At 39.5% G+C, this 25848-nt stretch overlaps 1 protein-coding gene across 6 annotated transcripts in view; it reads right to left on the reverse strand.

Annotated features, from left to right (window-relative positions):
- Ipo8 (importin 8) overlaps positions 1–25848 on the reverse strand; it is a 120589-nt gene that overhangs the window by 82140 nt on the left and 12601 nt on the right. For 2 of the 6 annotated variants that reach the window (XM_003466785.5, XM_063254493.1), the window contains 6 exons: positions 16055–16211; positions 5775–5933; positions 4413–4569; positions 2133–2222; positions 687–781; positions 12–96 (listed from right to left, as the gene is read on the reverse strand). In XM_003466785.5, the coding sequence (XP_003466833.2) occupies positions 12–96; positions 687–781; positions 2133–2222; positions 4413–4569; positions 5775–5933; positions 16055–16211 (743 nt within the window). Of the gene's footprint in view, positions 1–11; positions 97–686; positions 782–2132; positions 2223–4412; positions 4570–5774; positions 5934–14330; positions 14406–16054; positions 16212–25848 lie in introns of those variants that run through there. The other 4 variants (XM_013149330.2, XM_013149329.2, XM_063254494.1 and 1 more) reach the window with 3 other exon arrangements.

Below are 25848 nucleotides of genomic sequence, written 5' to 3' on the forward strand. Positions count from 1 at the left end.
ACATTTATTACCTGCTGAATTCCCACTGCATAGGTTTTCAAAAAGAATTCAGAAAATTCAAAGTATTCTTTTGTGACATTTCCTGGGCTTCCATACCTTAAAATTCAAAGATAAAATGTTTAAAATGTGAAATTTTAAAACAAATTATGTTCATTGGTTTAAATAAATCATTACAAGATGTATTCTGCTGGGGCAGAAAACCAATACTTTATTCTTTCTCAAAGCCATAAAATGAGATCTTAGGAAACCATACTCATGGTTACGCATTTATGTACTTAGGACCTAACTAAACTTACACATTTCATACAGAAGCATTTGCCTTCTAACCCAGGAGACTCTAAAGGGCCAACATTAAGAATTAAAATGCTCTACCTGACAAGGAACAGATTTCTTTCAAAAAATGCTTATAAAATTATATTTTCTTAAGGAACTAGTGGCCCTGCACCTTTTTTGCATAATTTATGGATATTTCCAATGGCCTGAAGAATAGAAATATTCATATAAAAAGTTTCTCACCTCATTATCATCTCATAATCAATGATCACAAGTAAATCACTTTAAACAGAATGACTCTTGGCTCTCGATGGGCATACAATCATATACTGCAGTACAACAAGGGAAGTATTCACTATCTACATCCTGACTACTATTTCTGATTGCAATACAATTAATTAATAGAGCATCACCTCTCAAAAAGACGAGCTACAATATGCAGCGCCCACTTCTTACACTTCCACCACACTAGTTCTGGTCTATCATCCTCATCAATCTGTAGCGTCTCCTAAAACAATGAAATGCACTAGATTAAATTTCTACACAAAAACAATTTAAGTGATAACAAAAATAGAATAAATCTCAGTACAAATGAAGTCCCATTAAATGAGAAGTTAGATTGCTATGCAATTGCCAATTCTCACTTCATAGATGCTACATAACCAATTTCAACTACTGCTACTGTTCGTGTTTATCTACCATCTTTGAAAAGATCAAACAAGTAGAAAACAAAATACAAATGCCACGGTCCCTTGATGAAGTTCTAAGATGATGAAACAGTTCAACATTTTGATGTGGGTGCCAATAACCCAAATGTTATCAAAATTCACTAATTTTAAAATTACCAATTTTGTGCATTTATGTATATACATTAAACCTCTAAACACTTTGTTTCAAGAATATCCACAATGGGACTGGGGTATATCTCTGCAGGAGAGTGTAAATTTCAAACTCAGTTCAATCCCAAATTTCCAAAAGAAGAAGAAGAAGAAAAAAAACCTGTACCCTTTAGATTGGCTTAAATTTTAAAATATGAAGTACAAATGAAAAAAAGTGAATTTTTAAATTTCTCAAAATATGTAAAAAGTACAAAACCATTATCTCCCTCAGAGTGCACCCCTTCATTTCAGACATGCTTTTCCAATTATTCTTATCACTTTCTGAAATAGTTTGCAGGTCTTCTTCCAGGGGTGTCCTTCAGTTGTGCTGTCTTGGTTGCCTTGATGTCCTGAATTGATTCAAAACATTTACCTGTCAAGGTCACTTTGACTTTGGGAAACAGCAAGAAGTTGCAAGGTACCAGATGCAGGGAGTAAGTGGAGGAGGACCCTCTGTTACGTCTCTACAACCCTGCCTTCTGCTGGATGGCCCTCAGCAGCAGCACTCTCCATACTGACACACCCAGAAAGACACAACACAAGTCAGGACTTCCACAAGTGCTTGGGAAAGTGGCACGAATGATGGGACAAAAGTATTAAAAGCCAATGGTGAGTTCGAGGGAAATTAATGGCATGTATAAAAACATAAAAATATCTTATTAAATCTTAGATGAAAAATGAATTTTAGTATATCTACACGTACTGCTTTTACAAATACTGTATTATAAATTGCAGAGAAAAAGTCTAGAAATATTATTTTTACATTTTTTTCCATTTTAGTAGGAACATAGTCTTTTTTTTTTTACTTTTATCTGAGCTTATTAAAAATGAGTAGAGTACTATGATCATCATTCTATCGGGATTCATGGGTCACCGCCTGCTTGGTGGTATAGTGCCTGCTCGACATGCATGAGGCTAATCTTAGAGAAGGGCCCAAATCCAAGTGACCCGTCCTGCCAAGGAACAGAAGCTCCGCCTTACAGGGGGCACCATTCGGTCGATGATGGTTCGGAAGATCTCCATCCATGTCGTCATGGTTTGGTTATTCACCAGCTGAAGAGGCAATGCATACTGCAAAACACAACAGCATAAACAATCCTCCTCCTCTCCATGAACTCAGTGACTTTACATTATAATGTTAAATATGTAGAATAACATTTAAGCATGAAAATAATAATTCCGTTATTGAACTTAAATCCATAAACATATATTTTAACTTTTAAAAACTTTATATTGGCTAGGATTTGTTTCTCTGAATTACTTTTTAAAATGAAAGATATTTTTGATTAGATTGTCATTTATTCTACATGAGATTGTGGTAATTTACTCCTCTCTATCAAACCATTCATTTTAACCACTTTGATGAAAACCCTCACTTGCTTCCACACTCTGGAGACACTGTCTCACCTACCTTCCTCTGCCCTCTGGCATCGTGAGCAGGGCCTCTGTGTGGCGCACAGTGCACCTCCCCTGCTGCACTGTGAGCAACCCCAGGAGGGGCCCGCACCCACCGATTCCACACGCACAAACTACACATGAGGACCTGACAATAAATAAATCGGACTGTCGGGGCCCCTACAAGGCTTACACCCTAGCCGGAAGAACCACCAGAATCACGCAGACAGGGATGGTAAAGGGTAAAGGGGGCGGGAGGCGAGGCTTAGGGTTAGTGCCTGGGAGGGGTATCTGAACTGGAAACAAGGCTGGAGCAGGAGCAGGCTGAGGGACAGGCAGAAAGCGTTGATTTCTGAGGTAAGTCTGCAATACCCAGAGCCATGCACAGATAATGCTACATAAATAGAACCCATCTCAATTCCCAGACTTTTAGATTAAAACAGTTCCTCCGTGTATTCCTACATGGTTGTATGTTTTACTGACACTGTCACTGTGATGGGTCTCTTAGTCTTTTAAATTGCTTCCAGAAGATTAGTGCACAACAGATTACCAAAATGGTTAATAGGTTGTGGGGTTTTCATTGGCTTTTACAGGTTTTCAGCATATAATAGGTTGAGAGAAAAAGATTAGATTTTTGGCTTGTTAGCAGACCCAGCAGAAGAGGCTTTAGAAAAATTACTTCTTCGGCCTTTGTCTTAGTGCTTGACTCCCAGCTGCTTCTCCCAAAAGGAAAGGCGAGTCTGGCTCTGAGTAAGTGGAACACTTCTGGACCTCCTGGCAGAACAACTCGATGAATAAAAGCTTTGCCTCAGAGTAAAGTGATCCTCCTGAGGATGATTTCTAAATATAACTTTGATAGAAGAACAACCCATCTTCCTTATTAATTTTTTTAAAAGATGAGGCAATATATTTTCCTAACATTCTATTTTCTTCACTGAGATTACCTCCTTCCCTCTTCCTTCACCTTCCCTCAAAAAGGCTGACCTGAAAAAAATATTGCTCAGATTATCTCTATTAAAAGTTTAAAAGGTAAAAAAGACAAAATTCTAATGAAACTATAAATCTGTACTGACCATGAAATAATTTGAAACAGGGCCAAGATACCTAAGTGAAGCCAAAGAACAGATCTCAATGATCTCAACTGTCTAGCTGAACCAACTAACCTTTCAGAAAAAGGAATTTAAACAGAAAATATGTGAATTCTGATTTACTCATTATCAAATGGTTTAGGCTGGCAACCAGTTATCGTTCCTCCACTCAGATCCAAATAATTCGCCAAGTCCTTCAAGGATTCAGTGTTAAACATCTTTGTTTTCAAACACATTATCTCTGTCTTCTAAGTATTTTTTCAATTCTTGTTTTAATAGCCACCAGAGTTTTCAGGCAAAATAAAAGGTGATATTTTAATTAAGAAAAATAAGACACTAAATCTTCTTTGTTAGCTTTAGGCTACACAGAAGGTAGCAAAGTTGTTACCAATATGATTTCCCAATAAAAGAGAGATACCTGTTCTTTTCTCCTACAGTGTGTGTCATCATGCAAGTAAATTAGCTGCAATATCACTAGTTATCTAGCCTGAAGGCAAGGATGCTTTGAACAGGTGAATCAGACACAAGTTTTAAGGCAAGTAATATCCTGATTCATGTTTACCCAAGATTTCAGACACTAAGGTAATGGCACAGACGAATCTCTCCTCTTCCACCAGGAAGACTGTGAATAATTACCATGAGTCTTCATAAAGGTTTTTTAAAGAAATGTCTATGAAAAGATGTAATCATTTTCAATAATAACTGGCAAGAACTGAGCACTTTCAACATGCCCAGTAGAAATGCAAGGCTCATGGCTGTCTCTGGAACCGAATCCCACCTGAACCAGTGCATAGAAGATCTTCAAGATCTGTTTCTGGAGTAACACAGAATAATGGGAGGAATCAGGAAGGAGCTGCATGATCTGCTGCTGAATACACGGCAGAAATATCCGCATTGCTGCAATAAGAGGCTCTCTTTCTTCTGCTTTCTTATATCTACATGAGAAAGACAAAAAGAAATTTCTTCGCTCTTCCCCCCAGATCTATAAACAATAACTGAGAAATATTTCTAATTGCATAGAAACAAATCAACAACAACAAAGCCATACACTGCCTTATATTCTCTATCTGGACTGCTGAAATAGCTGAAAGGAGTTTTAAGGGCACATCTCCTTGTTTTAGGCAAGTTACCTAGAATCTTTCTAGAAAAAATAGTTTAAAAGGACCCAGGACTATCCTAAAAATTTCTTATGTAAATTTATCTAGCATTTAAATTAATTTTCATCAAACCACAATTTTTCTATAAAATAGAAGCTGATGTGTTTTTGTTTTTTGTTTTTGGGTTTTTTGAGACAGGGTCTCACTATGTAGCCCAGACTGGCCTCCAAATCATAACAATCTTCCTGCCTCAGCCTCTGCGTGCTGGGATTGCAGGCACACACCACCATGCCTGGCTCTGATGTTCTAGTTTACATGGACATTCACGTTACATAGCAAGTAACGTAGGGAGAGTTTTCCTATATTGTCCTGTGTTGAGAAGTTAGTGTTCTTAGATCACTTTAATTGCTATACATCTAAATTGTTCTCTAAAAATTCTACAAATACAATATGAACTGAACAATTTGATACAGAGAAAGCTATAGAGTTTTGTATGCAAAGGTAGCAATCCTCTCGAGAAGCCAAAAGGTACAATTAAATGTGATACTAGTCCTCCACCTCCCAAACTATCATGGAAAAGAATATCACTAACAGAGAAACTAACATTTCCCATCTTGCATCTAGAAAGATACTTAACTTGATTTACTTATAATCAAATGTTTAGATATGTCTATATCATAGGTTTTAGGGTAAGCTGTTAGTAAATGATGCTCTGAAACTAATAAATTTGAGAAGCACTGCACAGTATTATGTCTTGGAAATCAGCAATGTCACTAGAAAGTTCAAGCTTCTTCAATTAATTGCAGTCAAATGGTCTGGGGGTACAGCTCAGTGACAGACCAACTGCCTCAAACACACAAGGCCCTGAGTTAGATCCCCTGTAACAAACACATGTGCATGCACGCACAAACACAGGAAATAGAATAAACACAGTAAGTAAATACGTTCAATTGTGTTTAATGCCGCCTTGTCCAAGCTAATCTGATTCTGCAGAACACCCACAAACACACTTCCAAACACAACTTACTTCCAAAGTCACTTACTCATAAGTCTTCACCAGTTGATACAGACATAATAAACTGCCAAGCCAGCTTCCACTGTTCTGGGATTGCAAGTAATAGTCTATCTTGTCCACCACTGCTGGCCAGTGACCAGGAAAATCATGTTTAATGATGACACGAAGACACATTGTTAACTGGACTCTATAAGGTGAGGGAAAAGGCCAAAATTTACACAGTTATAAGTACCACGTGTCAAAGACTTCTACTATCTTACATAGAAGTACTCTTGCCCTCTATTTGCCCACGCTATCCAACCATAGTCATGCATCACTTGACAAGCTGGATAATGTTCTGAGAAATGTGTTAAGAAGGTGAGTTGCATTAACAACACAGAGTATACTCTCATAAAACAGGATGGCTACCTTCCCACCGAGTGACTGAGGGGCCACCGATGTTTTTGTGGTTGACCAAAACATCACTATGCAGCTCTTGGCTGTATCTACATGGATGGGAGGGGGAAAAAAGTAGTCCAATATAAAAACAAAACCTCCTCAATGGCCCCATTTATTTAAATAAACAGAATGGAGGATATCTTAAAGTAAATGAAACTTTTCAAACTGTGATTTTAAAAAACCTTAAAAATGAGTACATAAAAATTTCAAGACAATGAATCCATTAAAAACATGTATCATTTCAGACAAACCTTGTGGATAGGTGGCAGGAGTACGGGACATAGAGTAGAGACCTACACACTGCAGGACCCTCCTCCACGCACCACCATGACCACTGCCCCTCAGCAGCTGAGCCAGCCTGGTGGGCTGCACCTGCCAGAGCAGGCTGAGACACTAACTTCTGTTCTCTGAGCATAAGAAAGAAGCATGTATTAATTAGGCATCTCTAGGAAAACGAAGAGCTACTTTCAAAGAAATAAACGAGAAAAGCAACAGGAAAGGTATGAGCAGGAAAAGAGAATACGCCTTTAGTGAAAGCACAAAGTGAAGAGGTAAAAGATCTCCTAACACTTAGATCAGTAATCATTTCCTCAGTGGAATCTCAACTGTATTTGAGATTTAAAAAGAAATAAGGAAAAGCATCCCTTTTACAAGTTACAATTAATCTTATCACTAAATACAACCCACAGGTCATCTGCAAATGGTAAGAAAATTAACCTGGCAAAAAAGGATTCTATAGGGCAAAAGAAAAAAAAAAGTATTCAGTTGAGTAGCCAATAACTTGGATTCACAGGAACTGGTAAAATTATACAACATAATGGCTTTTCCTTATGTTGCAATATGTATTTGAAAATTTTCTTTCCAATGCTTTTAAGTAAATCTGGATAATGAGAAGACAAGTCAGTCTGCAGGGACAAATACAATTAAGTCTAAGACACAGAAGCAGCAAAGCCACAAAGAACCACGTTAAATAATAAAGACAGAGATTCCCTTCTATGCAATAGAACCCATGCTGTATTGCATAGAAGCAAGCTATCCTTTAACTGAGTAGTCATACTTCTATGCAATACAACCCATGAGGAGACTCTGCCCAAGGGGACTGGAGTGAATGGGAAAAAGAAAGGACCCCTGGATGCATGGTTACGTTTAGTGCAGAGCTGCAGGCCAAGAGTCAGCAGAATCAACAATTATTCTCAGAGATGTTTGACTGGCCACTGTGTGCCCTCTGCCTGGGAAAATTGCTTAAACTAGGTATACTTGTGTCATGTAACAAACCATCCCATTCCTGTCCCCTGACCAAAATTCCTATACAAATGTTACAAGTGCGTTTCTTCTGTCATTGTTCTTCTGTCCTTCAGTTACAAATAAATAAGCACAGAGGTCTCAGCTAGCTGCTGTTTCCTGAGGTTTTCTCACACAAAGAAGCAACCCGTCTGCATTTCTTGGTGACAGAGGTAAGCCTCACCTTAGATTACAACAATACTTCAGTGGTCAAACAGCTTCAAACTTGAACTTTCCAATACACATACAGCAAAGTTCAAAAAAGAAAATCTGCTGTGTTCATAAATTTGCTTAACAGTTGAACCAAAAGCTGACTTGAAGAAACCTACAAGGACCAAGTGAGTCACACATTGCCTCAGCACGGACACAAAGGGGTGACACTTGTCTAAGTGCTGCTCTCACCCAGACAACACAGAATGCTTGTGTAAGTGCGTTAAAATATTTGTCATTGTGATTTTTGTGTGTGCTTTATTCACATAAAACATGGTAACATGGCTCTGAAGAAAGTAATACCAGGAGTAATAAGAGGAAAACTGTGAGAACTATGATAGAGTTAGAGAAATCACTGCAAAATGTGTTAAAGTCCTGGGAAAATGTATTGTAAGTGTAATTTTTAGGCCTCAGAACCAAATATTTGGTTTTCCATTATTTCTTAAGGGGAAAATGCATTCAGTTCTTGCAAATTTGGAAGGAACTAAGTCCGACAACTCAGGCATCACTGTAATCTTCATCCTCTGTGTAGAGGCACAGTCGCACACTGTGACAAGTGATGCCCACAATGGGGCACAAACTCATGTATGAAGCACAGATACAGCAGGGCAGCACTAGGATGGAGAAAACTGCAGGGCTAAGCCTGCAGCTACAAACAGCGTAGGGGAACAGAGTCCCACAGCCTGAAAACGGTCAGGACATCCAACTCTTCACATTAGTCTCAGGAAAGGAGACACAGCCTCCATGGAATAGTCTGGAACATGTTGGCAAAGCTGCAGCCCAGATTCTGCAACTCAGAGGGTATCGCTGTCTGACTGCTTACTGAGCGGGGGCAGTCTATCTTCACAAACTCTTCCTCTTATCTTCTCTTTCATCCCCTCACTTCAGTTTCATCTTGAGATCACCTAGAGAAATCCTAGCTGGTCAATTACTAGCTAAGAGGGGGACACTGTTTCTCATTCTACTCATTTACTTTCATTTTTCATGCTTTGCCTATGACATGGGTCAGACTTTAAAGAGAAAAAACGACTCAAACAACATTTACAATGTCTCTTAAACACATCTGACTGCAAATAAATAAATACATACATAAATAAATAAAAGGAAATAGAAAAAAAAAGACCAATAAAAGGCTAACGGCAACAAAAGTCAAGACAGTAAAACATGCTGAGAACAGATTCATTAGGGACATGAAAATTCCCATCAGCACTGCTACAAAACTCAAGTATGGCCAATTACAACACCTACAGATGTTCATTTGAGCTGAACAATTTTTTCTTTTTTCTTGGCTGGAGATTTCCATGGAAAACTGTTTACATGTTTTCAGACAGAACCTTATCTCAAATGCTTGATATCAAGAAAATTTAGTTCTATAAATGCTCTGCCAATTGTCTGCATGCAATCATTTCAAAGTTTTTTTCATTGGTATCAACAGATAACATAAAAGTGGTGAGAGCAAATATCCCAAACAGAGGAAAAGCTCTTATGGGTTAGAAATTAAAACAACACAGCTTATCAACTCCAGTATGGGCATCAACACTCTTGTTTTGTTTTGTTTTTGTACCAGGAATCAAACTGAGGACCTTGCACTTGCCAGGTGGGCACAGTGCTGCTTAACTCTATCCCCAGCTCAGCACCAGTCTTGCAAGAGTATCAATGTCAGATATGGCACCCATCTTATAATCTAGTGGGGGGCAGTTAGGCTGGAGGATCGCAGTGAGTTAGAGGTTAGCCTGGGCTACACAAACAAGTTCAAGGCCACCCTGCACTATATAGTGAGACCTTGTCTGAAAAAAAAACAGCCAAGCATAGTGACACAAAACTGTAATCCCAGCACTCAGGAGGCCGAGGCAGGAGGATTGCTGTGAGGTTCAAGGCCAGCCTATGCCACAAAGTAAGCTCAAGGCCAGCCTGACTACATAATGAGGTCCTGTCCCAAAGAGACAAAAAAAAGTATAAACCACAGTGTTGCTTTCACTGCCTAGAGTACAATTTGGATCTAAACAAGTAAATCATTTCTTTTGCAGTCTGGGGCTCACCTGGAAAATTCTGTGCCTATCCCACCCTCTTTTGGAGTGGTCCACTCTGAAAGAATTTTCTACGTCTGCACAGAAGCAATAGAACACCTGAGACCAATGTTCTAAAGACAGCAAATCCAATGCAGAGAGAGATAAAACACACACTTGTGATGACCAAATAACCTTTCACACAAACCAAAATTTAAAAATTAGACTAGCTGGCTGTGGTGGGGCACCTGTCACCCCAACACTTGGCAGGGTAAGGCAGGAGGATAGCGTTGAGTCTGAGGCCAGCCCTGGGCAACACAGCAATATCCCATTTCAAAAAATCTTAAAAAAAAGAAAAAGAAAGAAAATTTATCTATAAACATGACCTCTTAAATGTGTAGGAAAGCTGCTCTCAGAGTACACATAAAACTTCCATTAGAGGGGATCAAGAAAAACTCAAGTCACAGGGACCAACCAAAAACAACAAACAATCTAGAGCTTAGAAAACAAGACAGGTAAAGGAAACTCTTCCTGGAACACTTGCCCCAGATGGTTTGCTGGACATAAATGTATTTCCTGAATTTACAGGAGCCTATTGTTACAAATCTTGGTGAAGTGGTGAATTTACTTTTGGTTTTCAACTTAAATTGGTATTTTGTTTAACTGACATGCTTACACATTTCCCAAGCTTTGTAACTTCTGGGACTACAATTGCAGGGTTAACACACACTTTTGCTGCTTTTATAAAGGGCCCAATGCTTGCTGGCAGCCAAATTTACAACGAACAGGATACAGGGGAATAGAGACAGACAGACAGACAAAAAGGGCACTTTAAAAGCCAAGCAGCAGTTGCCAGGTTTGCTATAGAAAGATTATGGTATAGAAAATAAATGATAAAGAAAGCTATATGTAAAGAGGTATTTTTGATATAAGAGGATTCTGCATGGTGAAATTCTTGCCTTACCAGAAAGAAATGGGGAAATGATGGCAAAACGAGGAAGCTAAGTATGTTGACAGGATGTTTGTGGAAGATGCAGCTTATAGAAAGGATGTGTATGTTTAGTTATTTTGAATTTCTTAACCAGGTGTGGTGGCTCACGTCTGTAATCCCAGCACTCAGAAGACTGAGGCAAGAAGATTGCCATGAGCTCAAGGCCAGCCTCAACTACCCAGCAAGACTATCTCAAAAAGTTTTTTTTCTTTGAAAAGTTCCTTGCCGCTCAGAGGTGCCTCGGGGACTATGGCTCTGTCTCTCATCAGTCACTCTCAGGTCTGAATCCTCTTCTCCAATCTAACTGATGCTTTCAGCTAAAGCTGTAACCCTCATTTATGAAATTAACATTAAACATGAGCTGTTCTACACAACTAGCAGAGACACTAACCTAGTAATGACAAAACACAGACAAAGCTGCCTCCTTGAGCAGCTCCACCCTACCTTGAAACACTCACTATTGCTGGCCTCACAGTATATCAAACATATGTATACTTCCCAAATATATAGGTCTTCAATGATACAAAGCTAAAAACCATTCCATTGTATAGTGACTCCCAGGTTAAAGTCTTTTAAAATGACAAACTTTTAAACTCAAATATCTGACCCTCCCTTATTTGTGTTCCAGCTGGTGTATGTTGGTGACAAAATACACATGCCAAGCCAACATAGGACAGCCAGGACATAAACACTTTTTCAAGGCTTATGCTGAGGTTTGGGGAGGATACCCAACAATGCTCACGTATTGTACAGTCCAAACAATGTCACATAAAATTCATCTACAAAAAATACATTCTCCTTAGATACTTTATTTCAAAAAACAAATTTAGGTAAGCTTTTTCATGTCATTTAACATGATGTCATCATGAAGGTTTTCCCTATAACACTTTATAATTGTTATCTGTTAACATTCTACACAGATTCAGCTTCTACAACAACCATGATGGATAAAAATTAACAATCCCCTAATTAACCCCTCAATACTGTCACTGATTTGGCCTATGTTGTGGGGACTCCACAGAGTATTAAAACTGCCCTCGTAATGGTCATGGTGAAATTCTTTTCCACATATTTAGACACCTGCAACAATTGATTAGACACCCACTGTACCTGTTTTACATTGCTCACATACGCTTCTCACTCTAATCTCTCTGGCCTCTGGTGGCAGGCAACTCTAGTTGCTTCCCACCTCTTTAGAAGAGGCTTTTGCTCACATCACTGTTTTCACCAAGGTGACAAAGCACTCATTCATTCTTTTAATCTTATACATACACAGGCCCAAGAAATGATTTCCACCTGTCCTGACTGCCAAAAACTGCTCCTCACATAGGAGTCAATCCCCACAGTTTACAAGGTAATACAACCTGACAAGTGGTCTAACTCATTATAACCCTTTTGGTAAACTTAAATATATTCCTATATATGCCTACTCTGGATATTTAAATCCCTCTTTATAATTCTCTTGGGGCTTTCTTTCAACTCTGGCATATTAACCATGCCACAATTATACCCCGTAACCCTACAAATCAACCAATAGTAGAATGACCTAATGGGCTCTTTCATACCCAATTAATAAAACAAAAAAGAGGGGGCTGGAGGTTTAGCTCAGCGGCATAAGTACCTGCCTTGGAAGCAGGCAGTCATGAGTTCGATCCCTGGTACCGATAAAAAGAAAAAAGACAAAAAAATAAAAAATAAAAATAAAATAAAACAAAAAAGAGGGAAGAGTATGTTGGAGAAATTTCCCCCGCAAGACCAAGTACTTAAAGCACTATTTACATGTTTTAAACTGTGATTCAGAAAGTTTCACAGCAATGGAGAAACACTTTATTCCTACAAAGGATAGGCCCCTCAGAAGTGTGAGCCTGCTGGAGGAGACACGCATCTGTGTTATCACCCAGAGACCATCTCTGGGTTTCCTGAAAAGGGTGTGCATCCCACCAGGCAGCACCAAGTGAGAGGCTGCAAAGCACAAGAATTTCCTTCACTTCTGAAAACTCATTTATTGTAATGATTGCATAAGTCATTGGCAACTCCAAAATTACAAACGTAAAAAGTCTTATGTTTGAGTTAGCTCATACATATATCTCAAGTAGGCAACACAATTTATTGGACTCACATGCTTAGCCTCACCTGTCTTTGACACAGTTACATAGGGATCCAAAACCACCTCTTTTCTCTAGTGACAATTCACACACAGGCAGAGCTTACCTGCCCCCTCTTGTGGTGCAGACTGTGGCCTCTCTGCAGACACTAACAGGTGGCATTTACTCTCTCATGAACAGTACTTTTTGGCTGAGGAATTTCCCCTTTGTTTGGTCACTAATAGTTATTACTGTGCTTCCTTTCATCCTCAGTGGTGTACATGATCATATTTTCACTGGGCCCAAATATACCAAGAGAACTCACAGTCACATGTTTATTAATACTGCTAGAGTCCTAGGTCCTTTGTGTCTGGCTAATAACTATGGCAGCCCACCTTCATCAAATCCTGGTCTTGCCAGATCCTTATTAACCTCTCTTCAGATGTAATATTTTTATACTTATTTTCCTATCAAGAAATCTCTTTGGAGCCTAGCTATTCCCTTCTTCCCTCACATTATAAGAAATGGTAATTATCAGCACATAGCTAAGCTCACCCAGATTGTTCATGACACTTCTGACGATGTTACAATCAGTTCTTCCCATCCATATATTCTAGGCCAGTAGTAGTACACCTGTGGCACATGTGCTACAGTGGGCTGTCTGCATCACTGAAAGGTCTAAAAGGTTCACCCTCGCCCCTCTAGTCCTTACTAGGGGAATCTAATCAGGAATCTAAGATAAGTGAACATAATTCTTTTGTCATTATAGACCCTTTAAAGAACTTAAGTATCTCTTTGCCTGTCAATGCCATCTGGTTGATACCTTGTATCACAAATAATAGTGTTTCTCAGCTAAATATGACACACATTATGATACTCAGGCAGCAAGCTGAAGCATGACTCCCCACCAATCTCATTTTACAGTGGATAACAAATTTTGCTCTTGAACAAATCACCTCATTGCTTGAATATATCAGACAAAAGCACCTTCTATGCATTTTGATTACAAGTAGTATCATGGCTATTGCATTGACCACTACTGTGGCAACTGCACTGGTCACTTTGAATCACTCAATCCAAACTGCTCAAACTATGAATAGCTATTTCCACAATGTTACCTCATAACTACTGACTCTAATATTGAAAAAGAAATTCTACAAAGACTTAATGTCCGTGAGGCTGCTGTCATCTGGTTCAGTGAACACCAACAGGCCTTGTAAACACATAGTCGGCTTAGTTGTAATGCTGGGTATTACTCAACGTGTGTTACTCCTATTCCTTTTAATCATTCTGAATCTTAGGAAGAAGTTCAACACTTTCTCTATGGTGCCTTTCATACAAACATGGATAGAGATGTTACTAATCTTCAGAACCAACCTGAAGCCCAACTTCCCATATTTCAGATGGAGCCTTCCAACATTCCTCTGTTCTTCAATGATACTGCCTACTGGCTCAATCCTAAACACTGGTTCCCTGGTATCAACCTTCACATTTAGATTCTTATAGCTATGAGAATAATCTTTTTTCCACTTTTTCTTGCAGTCCTACTCTGTATGCTGTTTCAATGGACTCACCATGCAGAAGCCAGGATGACCTTCCTGCATGAAATCCAATATTCCTCTACCTGCACTCTTTCTTCTCTGTTCAATCTAAATTATAAAACAAAAAAAGGGGAATTGTGGGGAGACTGCGAGCAAAGGAGTGACTGACATGAATGAGAAAAGGAAAGGACCTTGGGAACAAGTTTCCAGGCCCCTGGAATGCATAGTTAAGTTTAGAACAGATCTGCAAGACAACAGTCACCAGAATCAACAATATTTTCAGGGACATTTGCTTTGGCTATTGTACCCACCTGCCCTGATAAAGACAGTTTATACAGGTCAACATGTGTATACCGTTCCTTCCCGGTCCCCTGACCAAAACCCCTCTACAAACACTGCAAGTGCTTTTCTTCCACACCTTTGTTCTCATGAACCCGAGTCTCAGCTCGCTGCTGATTCTTGAGGCTTTCTCATGCAAAGAGACAGCCCCTCTGGGTTTCTCAGTAATGAACCAAGGCTCATCCCTGAAGAACCTTTCATCCTCTGCTCCACCATGGTCACATACTGCAACAAAAACGAAAGCTTTTTTCATTTCGTCTTCAGCCCTTTGTCATTCCAAGCCAAGCAAAGGATGGCCTTTTATGTGCTATTATGTAGAATTACTGGAAGGTTCAAGGAGGTCAGCAGATGCAAGCATTTTGACAAGAAATGGACATACGATGTTATCACAGAGGTATCAGAGCCATGAATGGCATTTTCAATCAATGAGAACAATGGTGACATTTTTAACTATCAGAGTAACTGCCCAACATCTGTTGTTCCTGTTACCATTCCCTTCAAACTTCTTTCCTCCTCTACCCTTATGGCAATGTCTATTAGACAGCCATGGTTAAAGTTATAATTAATACCTTAATAATTTCAAGGAAATACCACTATTTCATTGCCTTGCCCTTTCACTTTCAAAAGAAACTCACTAGCTCATATTTTGAATAGTATTTGTTTCTTCTGTTTTAAGATGGCAAAATTTGAGACTGAGAGTTTGCCTAGCATGTGAAAGACCCAAGGTTCAATCCCTGGTACCACACACACAAAAAAAACTTCTCAGTGTAGGACTGCAAGAGTTATCCAACAAAGCAGCCACCACTAGATCCATGTGTAGACCTCAAATGAATCAAGATTAAGTGGAACTAAAATGTAGTTCCTCCAGCTAGTCACATTTCAAGGTCAGAAAGTCACCTATGCCACATGGCTGCTCTTACAGCATCATACCTCATCTGAGTCTGAAAAGCTGGTGTCAGTTATTCTAGTTTACATAAACTCTCTCCTGTCTCCTTCAAAGAAAAAGACATTCAGTTCATAAAAATTGAATGAAAATATAAAACATTAAGAAAAGTAGTAGATGAGAATTCTCAGAACCAATCTTTATCAAAGTGAAGAAAGGCAGACAGTAAACAAATTTAAGGAAATGAAGAATTCAGGCTATTCACTTACTAGGGATTTACACAATCATTTTGATTGTGATTTTTACCTTACCTCTTTTTGTAGCAACTTATGGCAACTAAATCTTCTCCAAAACATTTTGAGGCAATTAAAAAGACAAAGATAACAAAGTAACATAATATTTTTTGGGTGTCCATCTTCCCCATTTTACCTCTTTAGAAAACAAAGCTGAGGCTGATGATCAGATGCAACAAGGCCCGCCCCAAATCCAAATAGTTCTTGCTTCCTGGTAACCACATATAGGGAGCATAACATACCTCACTAAATCAGGAGACCGAATTATCCCTTCCACAATATTATCACGTATCTGCTGGCGGTCATTTTCATGAATGTTGAATGGAAAGACTGCTTCTCCCGGTGGAGGTTCTCGATCTGGCCAGTACTGGGTCACCATGTTCTTCAGGTAGATAGCAGCTACATTTGAGGAAGAAGTCCTAATGCATTAGCACCAGAAGGATGGCTTGCATTCAGATTTTCAGAGTATGAATGGCTACTTGAGGGTTAACCATGACACCCAGTGTAGAAAACCTTAGAGGTATCAATTCTAAGAGGCAAAGTGGAAATGGACAAGAACTCAAAGGTTTCCCTTTAGCTAGTTTAAGCAGAAACGTTTTGCCAAATCAACCTTCAGAGCCTGAATAAGAGAAAAATGATCTAAGCATCATGTATGTATCTTTAGACTAAACAATGCATTCTAATGATGAAAATTCACATTGAGATCATAAAATCACACTTCTCACAATGCTGAGCTGACAGTGGGTGCAGTTCTACTTCTCTTCCTGTAGATTTTATTGTTATTTATTTTCCTGTACTGACTACTGTCCTGCAATACCATTTTGAAGTGTCTATAGTTTTTATAGAATTGGTAATTTTATGTAATTCTTTTGAAACATTTATTCAAATACAATTAGTAGGAAAATGGATATCAATCTGCAAGTATTTTGGAAAATCTCAGGAAATTTTTATCTGTTTATTTCTAACAAAATCCACAATCAAGCCAGGCATGGTGGTGCAGGCCTGTAATCCCAGCACTTGGGAGGCAGAGGCAGGAGGATTGTTGCAAGTTTGAGACCAGTCTGGGCCACAAGGTGAGCTCAAGTCCAGCCTGAACTGCATAGTGAGACCCTGTCTCAAAAGGACAAAATCCACAATCAGTTTTTTTTTTCCTGTTCCTTTTGGAGCTTTTTACAGACAGGGTCCCTACAGTCCACGCTGGCGTTGAGCTCACCATGAACCTCCTGCCTCAGCTTTTCAAGTGCTGGGATTATAGGAGTGCACCACCATGCCCAGATCCTATTCTTTTTTAACCACCTTTAACTTTTAATAAAAATCTTTTGGAAAAAAATACGCTGAAAAACTGCAAGATTTTTAGAGAAAATATGAAACTTTTAAACTATACCACCTGAACACAAAGTAATTTAATAAAAATATTCTTCTATGAATAAAAAGATATAATCCATAAAGTATCATAGTTTTCAGATTCCCCTCCCCTACCACTTTTAACCCGCCTTGTGTTTCATTTTGTTTTGAGACAGCATTTCACTATGCAATTCAGGTTGGCCTCAAACTTGCAGTGATCCTCCTGCATCAGCCTCGTGAGTGCTGGGATGACAGGAGTGTGCTGCCAGGCCTGACCAACTCCACTTTCAACATAAAACTAAATGGACTGGAAAACCATTACCCAGGGCTGGAGTGTAGCTCAGTGGTACAATGTTTTCCTATCATGCATAAAGCCCTGGGTCTGATCCTCAGGACCACAACAGAAGGAAAGATAATTCCACAATAGATTATAAACCAATATATCCTGCTTTGGCTAAAGCATAATAAAAATTTAATGAGATTATAAACTTGACATCCTGTAAACTCCTTTTTTATTAGTTTTGACTCATGAAAGACCTCTGAAAAGATTTCACCTAAGATTTCAATTCAGGTAAAAAACAGTAATAGTAACCATATTAATAATCTTTGTGTCTGGGCATGGTGGCACATGCCCATAATTCTACCACTCGGGAGGCTGAGGCAGGAGGATTGCTGCAAGTTCAAGGCCAATCTGGTCTATATGATGAGTTCAAGGCCAGCCTGCTCTACAAAGAAAGACCTTGTTTCAAAAAAAAAAGAAAAAAAATAATCTTTCTATTACTTTGAGGATTTTTATTTTAATTTAAATCAAGCTCTTCACTAAGAACCATCATTTATCTCAGTACAATTACTATATTCTATAACTGTAACTGGCAAAGAGTTCACATTCAATAAAAATGTGTAGACAGTTCAAAAAATGAATAAATGATCTACAAATATGATCCAATCTGCCAACAGATTTCATGGGAGTAATCTTTGTAAAAAAAATCACCTATATTACATTTACAAAATCACTTCAGTACATATAGGACTGGTCTTAAAAATAAAAGCAATGGGGCTGGGGATCTAGCTCAGCGGCATAAGCGCCTACCTTGCAAGCAGGCAGTCGTGAGTTCGATCCCTGGTACCGATAAAAACGAAAAAGACAAAAAAATAAAAAATAAAAAAATAAAATAAAAGCAACTTGGGGCTGGGGTTTAGCTCAGTGGCATAAGCGCCTGCCTTGCAAGTGTGCGGTCATGAGTTCGATCACTGATACCGATAAAAAGGAAAAAGACAAAAAAAAATAAAAATAAAAGCAACCTTCAGACCCAAAGATATGGGCATAATAAAATCATGAACTTATAATTCAATGCTGTCAATGTTATAACTAAAAACTGATTTTATTATGGGTCAACACCATGCAAGACAACTTGTTATAAAGGCAGTATGCTTTGTATACAATTAAATATATAATTTGCTAAAACTGAATTTATTAATTTGAGATTAACTGATAATTTTTGATTACTAAAGATAATGAAGGAAAAAATACCAAAAATCATAGTAATCATATTAATACTCTACAAGCCTCTCTTGAATCACTTAAGTTATCGATTTAACTTTTTTTTTACTTTTAAAGAGAATAAAATCAAGCAAAATAAAACAGAATAAAGCCAATCAAAACAAATGAGTGTGACCCAGGACTTCAAGACAAGAGAAATCAAATTAACCATTTTTAAAGCTGAGAAACAAAACACTAATATAACCCAATTCATAAAGTATTAAACTTCATTTCTGCTACAAAATCCACTCACCATTTTATGTATCTTTAAAAGTAACTTTTACATTATTTCACACTTGTACATTTTTACAGAATACATTATAATACACACAATTCATGTACTGCAACGCATGAGTACAGGATATAATAATCAAATCAATTCTAGCTCTTTATACATTACCCATTTTTCTGTGTTAAGAATTTTACCCTCTTCTAATCATCTTGAAACATATCACAGATAAGCCTTGTATCTTAAGACAAGGTCTTGGATGCTGTCCAGGCTAGCCTCAAATTCTCGAGCTCCCTAACTCCAACTCCCAAGGGCTGCAATTACATGTGTGCAACACCATACCTGGCCTGTTGTAGGCTGTTTCCACCTACACACAACTACGGTGCTAAAGAAGAACCTAAAACAACATCGCGCCCTGGGTTCTGGTCCCCTCCCTGGACTCTGATCCCGCCCCATCCCTCCCAGGGTGGCCCCCACTGCCGCATGGTTCCTCTGTGCCACAGTCTTAGTAGGTTCCACAAAGGAGAACACCAGCACTTGTCTTTCTGTGTGTACTAATTTCACTTCACATAACAACCTTCCAGATCCTTCCAGGTTGCTACAGAGACAGAATCTCATTCTTTTTTCCAGTGGAATTGTATTCCATTGTGGAAACGCACCACATCTTCCTTATCCATTCATCTATGGAAGGCATCTGGGTTGGCTCTGTATTTTAGCTATTTGAACAGTGCTGCAATGAAGATGGGAGTGCAAGCATCTTTTGGGAATGATTTCATCTCCTCTGGATACGTACCCAGCAATAGCCTTGTTGGAGCGTATGGTAGGTTCTTCTTGAGTTTTTGAGGAATTTCCACACTTTCCATTGTAACTTTACTAATTTAATTCCCACCAACTATGTAAGAGAGTCCCTTTTTCTCCATTCTCATTAGCATTTGTTTTTGTTTTCCTTTGTGGTGATGGGGACGGAACCTAGAAATATGCTGGGCAAACGTTCTACCACTGCTCTATATCCCAATCCACTTTGCTTTTGACTTGGGTTTTTTGTTGTTGTTTGTCTGGGTTTGGTTTTTTGAGACAGGGTCTTGCTACATAGTTCAAGCTGGCTTTGAACTTATTAGGTAGCCCAAGTTTGCCTAAAACTGGCAGTGATCCTCCTGCCTCGGCCTCCTGCTTGCAAGGCCATTTTTGTCTTTTTGATGATAGCTACTCTAAGGTGAAATGATCTTAGTATGGTTCTGACTAGCATGAAATGGACTTTTGGAAACACATGCATGCCTCTCTCCCTCCCAAGCAAAAAGAATCATCACTTAAACTCTATTTACTGGACCCTAAACACAACTAGAGAAGTAGACTGGGTTCCACGACCTTGAAAGGCTGAGAAGGTGCTGTTACAAACCTGATGAACTGCGCAGAATGCCATGCTTTTAATCTTTCTAAACCTTTCCATTTTCTGTCATCATTTGGTCACCTTTCTCTTGTGGCTGCCACAATCTATCAAAAGACTAGGAAACAAATGTGTAAACCATAACTGAAATAAAATTTAAAACATTCTGAGGAACAGCTGAGAACCTCCTACATGTGGAACAATTTTAATAAGAGTCGCTTTAGCTGCCCTGGAACAGACCAGCATCAGCTGTTTCTAGTTACTAGACTTCAGAATCCTGAGGTTAATCTTAACCTCTGATTACACATCTGAAAGCTGAATCTTTTTTATCATCTCCCCATCCACATTTTGGATATTCAAAAAGTACAAAAATGGAAATCATGCCTTTTAATTCTCTCATGTCCAGGCCTTTTTAAAGTTATTTTTATTTTGAAAAAAGGGTCTCATTAAGTCACTAAGTTGCCCAGGTTGGCCTAGATCTTGAAATCCTCCTGCTTCAGCCTTACACTATACAGGCATTCCAAGTATGCATCACCATGCATGGCTCCCTGATGTTTTTCAAATGATGGTCCCATATCAGTCACCACTTGGGGGCCAACGTGGTGCCCTCAATCACCTGTGTTAAATCCAAAACTATACCTCAGCCCACTGCAACTCCAAAGCAACACTACAGAAAGTTACTTTTAAAGCTTTTTTACACGTATTAGAGAAATTTTACTAAAGGGTCTCCATATATAAGGAAAAAACTTGGAACGAAAGTGACTTGAGAGATTCCTGATCGAATCTCCTGTATCCAACATCTGAGGTGGACTTCCTTTTCTGCACACTAATATAGTATTAATATTGTTTTGTGTAACAATATTCTGAAAAAGAAAAGGTAGAGCAAACCCACAAATTTATTTTCTTTGGCTTGGCAACATCAAAATATCAAACTTTTTTCTCCGTCTTAAAAATACAAAATATTGTAAAAGCAAAAATTCATCAATAAGCTTGCTTGACAGTAGCAAGACTTTCAGAGTAGCCTGCAAGCCAAACCAAAAAGGAAGAAAAAAAAAAAATCAAGAAAACCATTTGTCAGAGCTAAGACACAAAATACTATATCATATTAATCCAATTCATAAAGAAGTTTGTTTCTCTACAAAAAAAAAACAGAACTTCATAGAGCAATGGTAAGTCTTTACACTTAAAATGAGCAGAAATCTTTATAGCTTTAGAAAGGGTAATTATTCCAAAAATTATTCCAACAGCAGTCTTTTTTAAATGGCATGCTAAAATAATCAATTATCTATCTGGGTGACAATGAAAGGGAAAAACTGTACAAGGAAAAATTGTTCTTTGTAAAACTGTTTTCTTTGAAGCTGCCTAGCTCTGTAACTGTTTCATGACTCTCTAATTGCTTGCTTGACCCCTGTAATCACAAAAGCATAACCAAACATTCAGGATTCCTGCTTGTACCCAGCTTTGTGGTCATTTATCCCATCCTGTAAATGATGGCCATTAATGTAGTCCTGTAGCCAATGACCTCACCCTGCTAGCTAATTCGAAGAACTGCCAGGCTGTCCTGTCCCACCTCTGTAATCCCTGCTTACGCCTCATGTAAAAACGCTGACTCACAGTCACTAGGGGCCTGGCTTTTGTCGGAAGTTATTCCAGCCAGGACCACTGCTACAAAACAAAGCTGCTCACTGCTTCCGATTCCAGGAGTTGTTTCTTTCCCGGACTCAGTCTTGCCGTCAACAATATCATAAAGATCATGGGGTATCTCTGATTTAACAATAGGCTAACTAAAGCAGAAAACTTAAAGGAGCACTTTAAGATAACTGGAATTTCACACAATATACTCCTATTATTAAAATGGCTGCTTTAAGATTGATCACTTCTAATCTATTAGGAAAATGTTCTGTCACCAATTCTGACCTTATGGTTAACAGACTGGAATTCACATAAGTTTTGAAGAAAAAAATGCCTTAAAATGCTGTTTACATTTGTATACAAACTTTACTATGTAAGTAATTAAGATTCAAAGTTGTGGGCCTACAGATGTAGCTGTGTGGCAAACTCCCAGCACACAAATAAATAAAAAATAAAAGAAGAAAAGTTGTACAGAGATGCTGAGGATATGATAACTGTTGTAGTCAGGGGTTCAAGGAGAACAATTACATACAGGACACATCATTTATAGTATTATTTTATGATGACCACCCAACAAGTTAAATACAAGGAAAGTGCAGGAAATCTATCCATACACCAAAGACCTAGAAAATCCAGCCGAGGGCATGGATCCCATGGCAATAACCTGCATGAGTTCAGCAGAAAACCTAGAGCCCATGACAATGACTCATGCAAGTCTATTTCACAGATCCGAACTGGGAAGGCCCAAAGGTCAGCGGAGGAAGCTACAAAGTCTATGCCAGTGTGGTGAAGGATCTGTGCCAGCAGGCCAAGGGTTCTACACTGGAGCCAGGCAGCAACACTCAAAATAAGGGCCAGAGCTCCCCTGAAAAGTACCATAGCCATCCTCAGTGACAAGGAAGTCCTGAGCTCCTCCAACAATGAGAACAGTCAAGTACATATCAGGAAACCAGCGTGACAAACTTCTCCTGGAGATTAAACAACACACATCTTCCCCTCCAGGGCCAGGAAACGATGCTCAAACTAAAGACTAGAGCTTCCCCAAAGTGAACTACAGCCACTCTCAGTGACAAGGTCCCGAGCTCCTCTGATAATGGCCTAATTCATATCAGAGAAGCCAGCCATGAGAAGCAGGCGAAGCAATGGCTCCAAAATAACACTTAAGCAAACCCACAATGCTATGGTCTTCCTCTCCATGTCTCTAGTTATGCTGGCAACTTTCCGCAGGTGGGCCATCTTCTACATTCAGCACCATGCTGATTCATTCAGCTGGTGTTAAATTGACCATCAGTTTTTAATCCATAATAAGAACCTAGCGTAGAACTAATAGAAAAAGTAATTCCCTGATAAGATTTAAAGTTCTAAATGTTAATATCATTCATGTGTATTAGCCAGTATTACTCAACATTTCCATTTCAAGTAATTCATTCTATAAGAAACATTTCCACAAGCATCCAGAAACACATGTCCAAAGATGCCCACTTAGCATTGCCTCCATTAAAAACAAAAAGGACAACATTTGGACACAGCGCAAGGCCAGTGTGCTCCTGCTGCAGAGAGGCTGTGCCACGCCGTGGGGAAAGGCAGGCTGTCTGCCCAATGGGAGCGTGGGTGGCTTCCGAACTCCGCAGGCTGGCTACTCTGGGTCCTGCCTTGGCCTGCTCCACCTTAGCCTTTGTGCATTAAAGGTGTCTTCTTGAACCTCCAGACCTCCAGCAGAGTTGTGCTGATCCAGGTGCGGATGCTGAACTTAACCCAAATCCAGAGGCCTAGTGGGCAGGGGCACCTCATAAAGTGGGCATCTGTGTGTGTTAAATGAGCTGCTTCGCAATAAAGCAGGGAATGAGTCTTCAAACAACAAAAAAAATCAAACTGTTTAAATAAGCCCCTATAAATAAAAATAGCAGAGTAGAAACTGGCAGCAATATACAGGACCTGGAAGGGAGACACCTAGAAAACAACTCAGTGAAGAAAAAAAGAAGTAGGCCTCCGGGCACTGGGAGGGAGTTGACTAGAAAACTGGGAACTACAGAGAAGCCAGAGCAATCAAGCACCATGGAAAGAGAATAACGAAGCAGCAAAAAGACTAAGCCTCGCTCCCAGGGAGGACCTGCCTCAGCCAAGGCAAAACAAGAGGGCTGGCAGCGCTCCCCAGGAAAACCCACACTACTGTAAACGAAAAGATCAGCACCAGGAATCCCTCTGAAAGTGACTTCCTGCAGGGGACAGGAGCGAGCTGGAGAAACACATGCAACAGCCCCGGAGTGGAGTATTTATTCAGGAGCCATCACTCCACCAAAGTGGGCAGGAGCCAACCAACCGCAAGACACAGTCACAGAAGTCATAAGGGAGACTCAGACGCCCTGAGAAGTTTAAGCTCAGGCCAACAGGTAACCGAGTCTCACCTGCCAAGCTGAGAACCAGCCACCTAGCTAAGGCTTTCCAAGTAGTGGATGTGAAAGCGCTGGCATGAAGTCCACTGAACTTATTGCCGCCTCCTCACCCTACTGCCTACATCCAACACAGGGCGGAGGCGTAATGGCTTTCCCCATCTGCCCCCAGATTGAATGGTTGCCACAGTCTGGGATACAGACACAGGGGCCTTTGGAGCACGGCGGTCACCTCGTAAACCCACAGCCATAAAGCAAGGTGGAGAAAGTTATCACTTGGGACACTGAGTGACACACAAACTGGGAGCAGCTGGAGCAAATGAACACAGCCCAAGCATGGATACCAACAGCAAACTACAATCAGCAGGCAAGGCGGGCGGGGTTGGACATTCTCATGCCAAAACATAAGTGCGGAAACAGGTCTTGGTAGTGACTCACTATGGGTCCCTGTGTCTGCCGGATTCCACTACTACACCATTCATCTGAAAGCACAGAGGAACTTTTTTCTTGAATAGAGGAGAGACATCCCTTTTGTTGTTGCTGTTGGTGGTGGTGTTGGTGGTGGTTTTTTTGGAATTTGGGGAGTGTCATTTTTTTTATTTTGCTGATTTTGCCTTTATACCTTTTTCCTGTTTGTTCTTTTCTATTACTTTTATCTAATTCTATTAATATCCTTTTATTCCTAACAGGATCTTTTAGTTCACAACATTCAAAGCACAGGACTGGAGAGCAGACACTAACTAAAGAAACCTCCATACTAGCAGCAAAGTCTCTCCCTCTCATCAACCACAACTCTTAGCAAAAAAACAAAAACTTCTGGGACGAGGCAGCAAATATCTTCCAAAATTTTCACTCTCCCAAAGCTGCCCTGGTACACTGATGGGAGAAGGCTGAACCACACAGGTGAACCATATGAAATCATAGACGGGGAGACAGAAACCAGTTCAGTAATGCGCTCGTGAATTCAAAGATGATATAATTAGATAGATAGTAGACTTAACAAGTGATGAGCCGGACGTGGTAGCTCACACCTGTAATCCCAGCACTAGGGAGGCTGACGTAGGAAGATCATTGCAAGTTCAAGACCAGCCTGGGCTACAGAGTGAGATCAAGGCCAGCCTGAACTGCATATGGAGACCCCGTCTCAAAAAAGACAAAAAATAAAATAAAATAAAAACAAATGATCACTGAACTCATGAAAGACACTAATAAAAATCTGACTGAGCTAAATGAAGCAATATAAAACATGAATGACTAGTGTAGCAAAAAATTAGCATCTAGGGAGAGGTACAACCCAGAAATCCAACAGATAAAAAGTTCTACTGAAGGTATGGGTGGCAGCAGTGACCAATGAGAGAGCAGAGTGTCAGAACTGGAAGACAGGGCTGAGGCAGGTGACCTGAGCACAGAGATATCTTAAAAATAAGAGAACACAGAAAATGGATCCAACCACTGCTAAATGACACAAAGAAGACAATTCTAAGATTAACTGATATTAGTGGAGAATCTAAAGACAG

The sequence above is a fragment of the Cavia porcellus genome, unplaced genomic scaffold, assembly GCF_034190915.1.
Source record: "Cavia porcellus strain 051 isolate PalLab524CR breed Dunkin Hartley unplaced genomic scaffold, mCavPor4.1 scaffold_8, whole genome shotgun sequence".
NCBI lineage: Eukaryota > Metazoa > Chordata > Mammalia > Rodentia > Caviidae > Cavia > Cavia porcellus.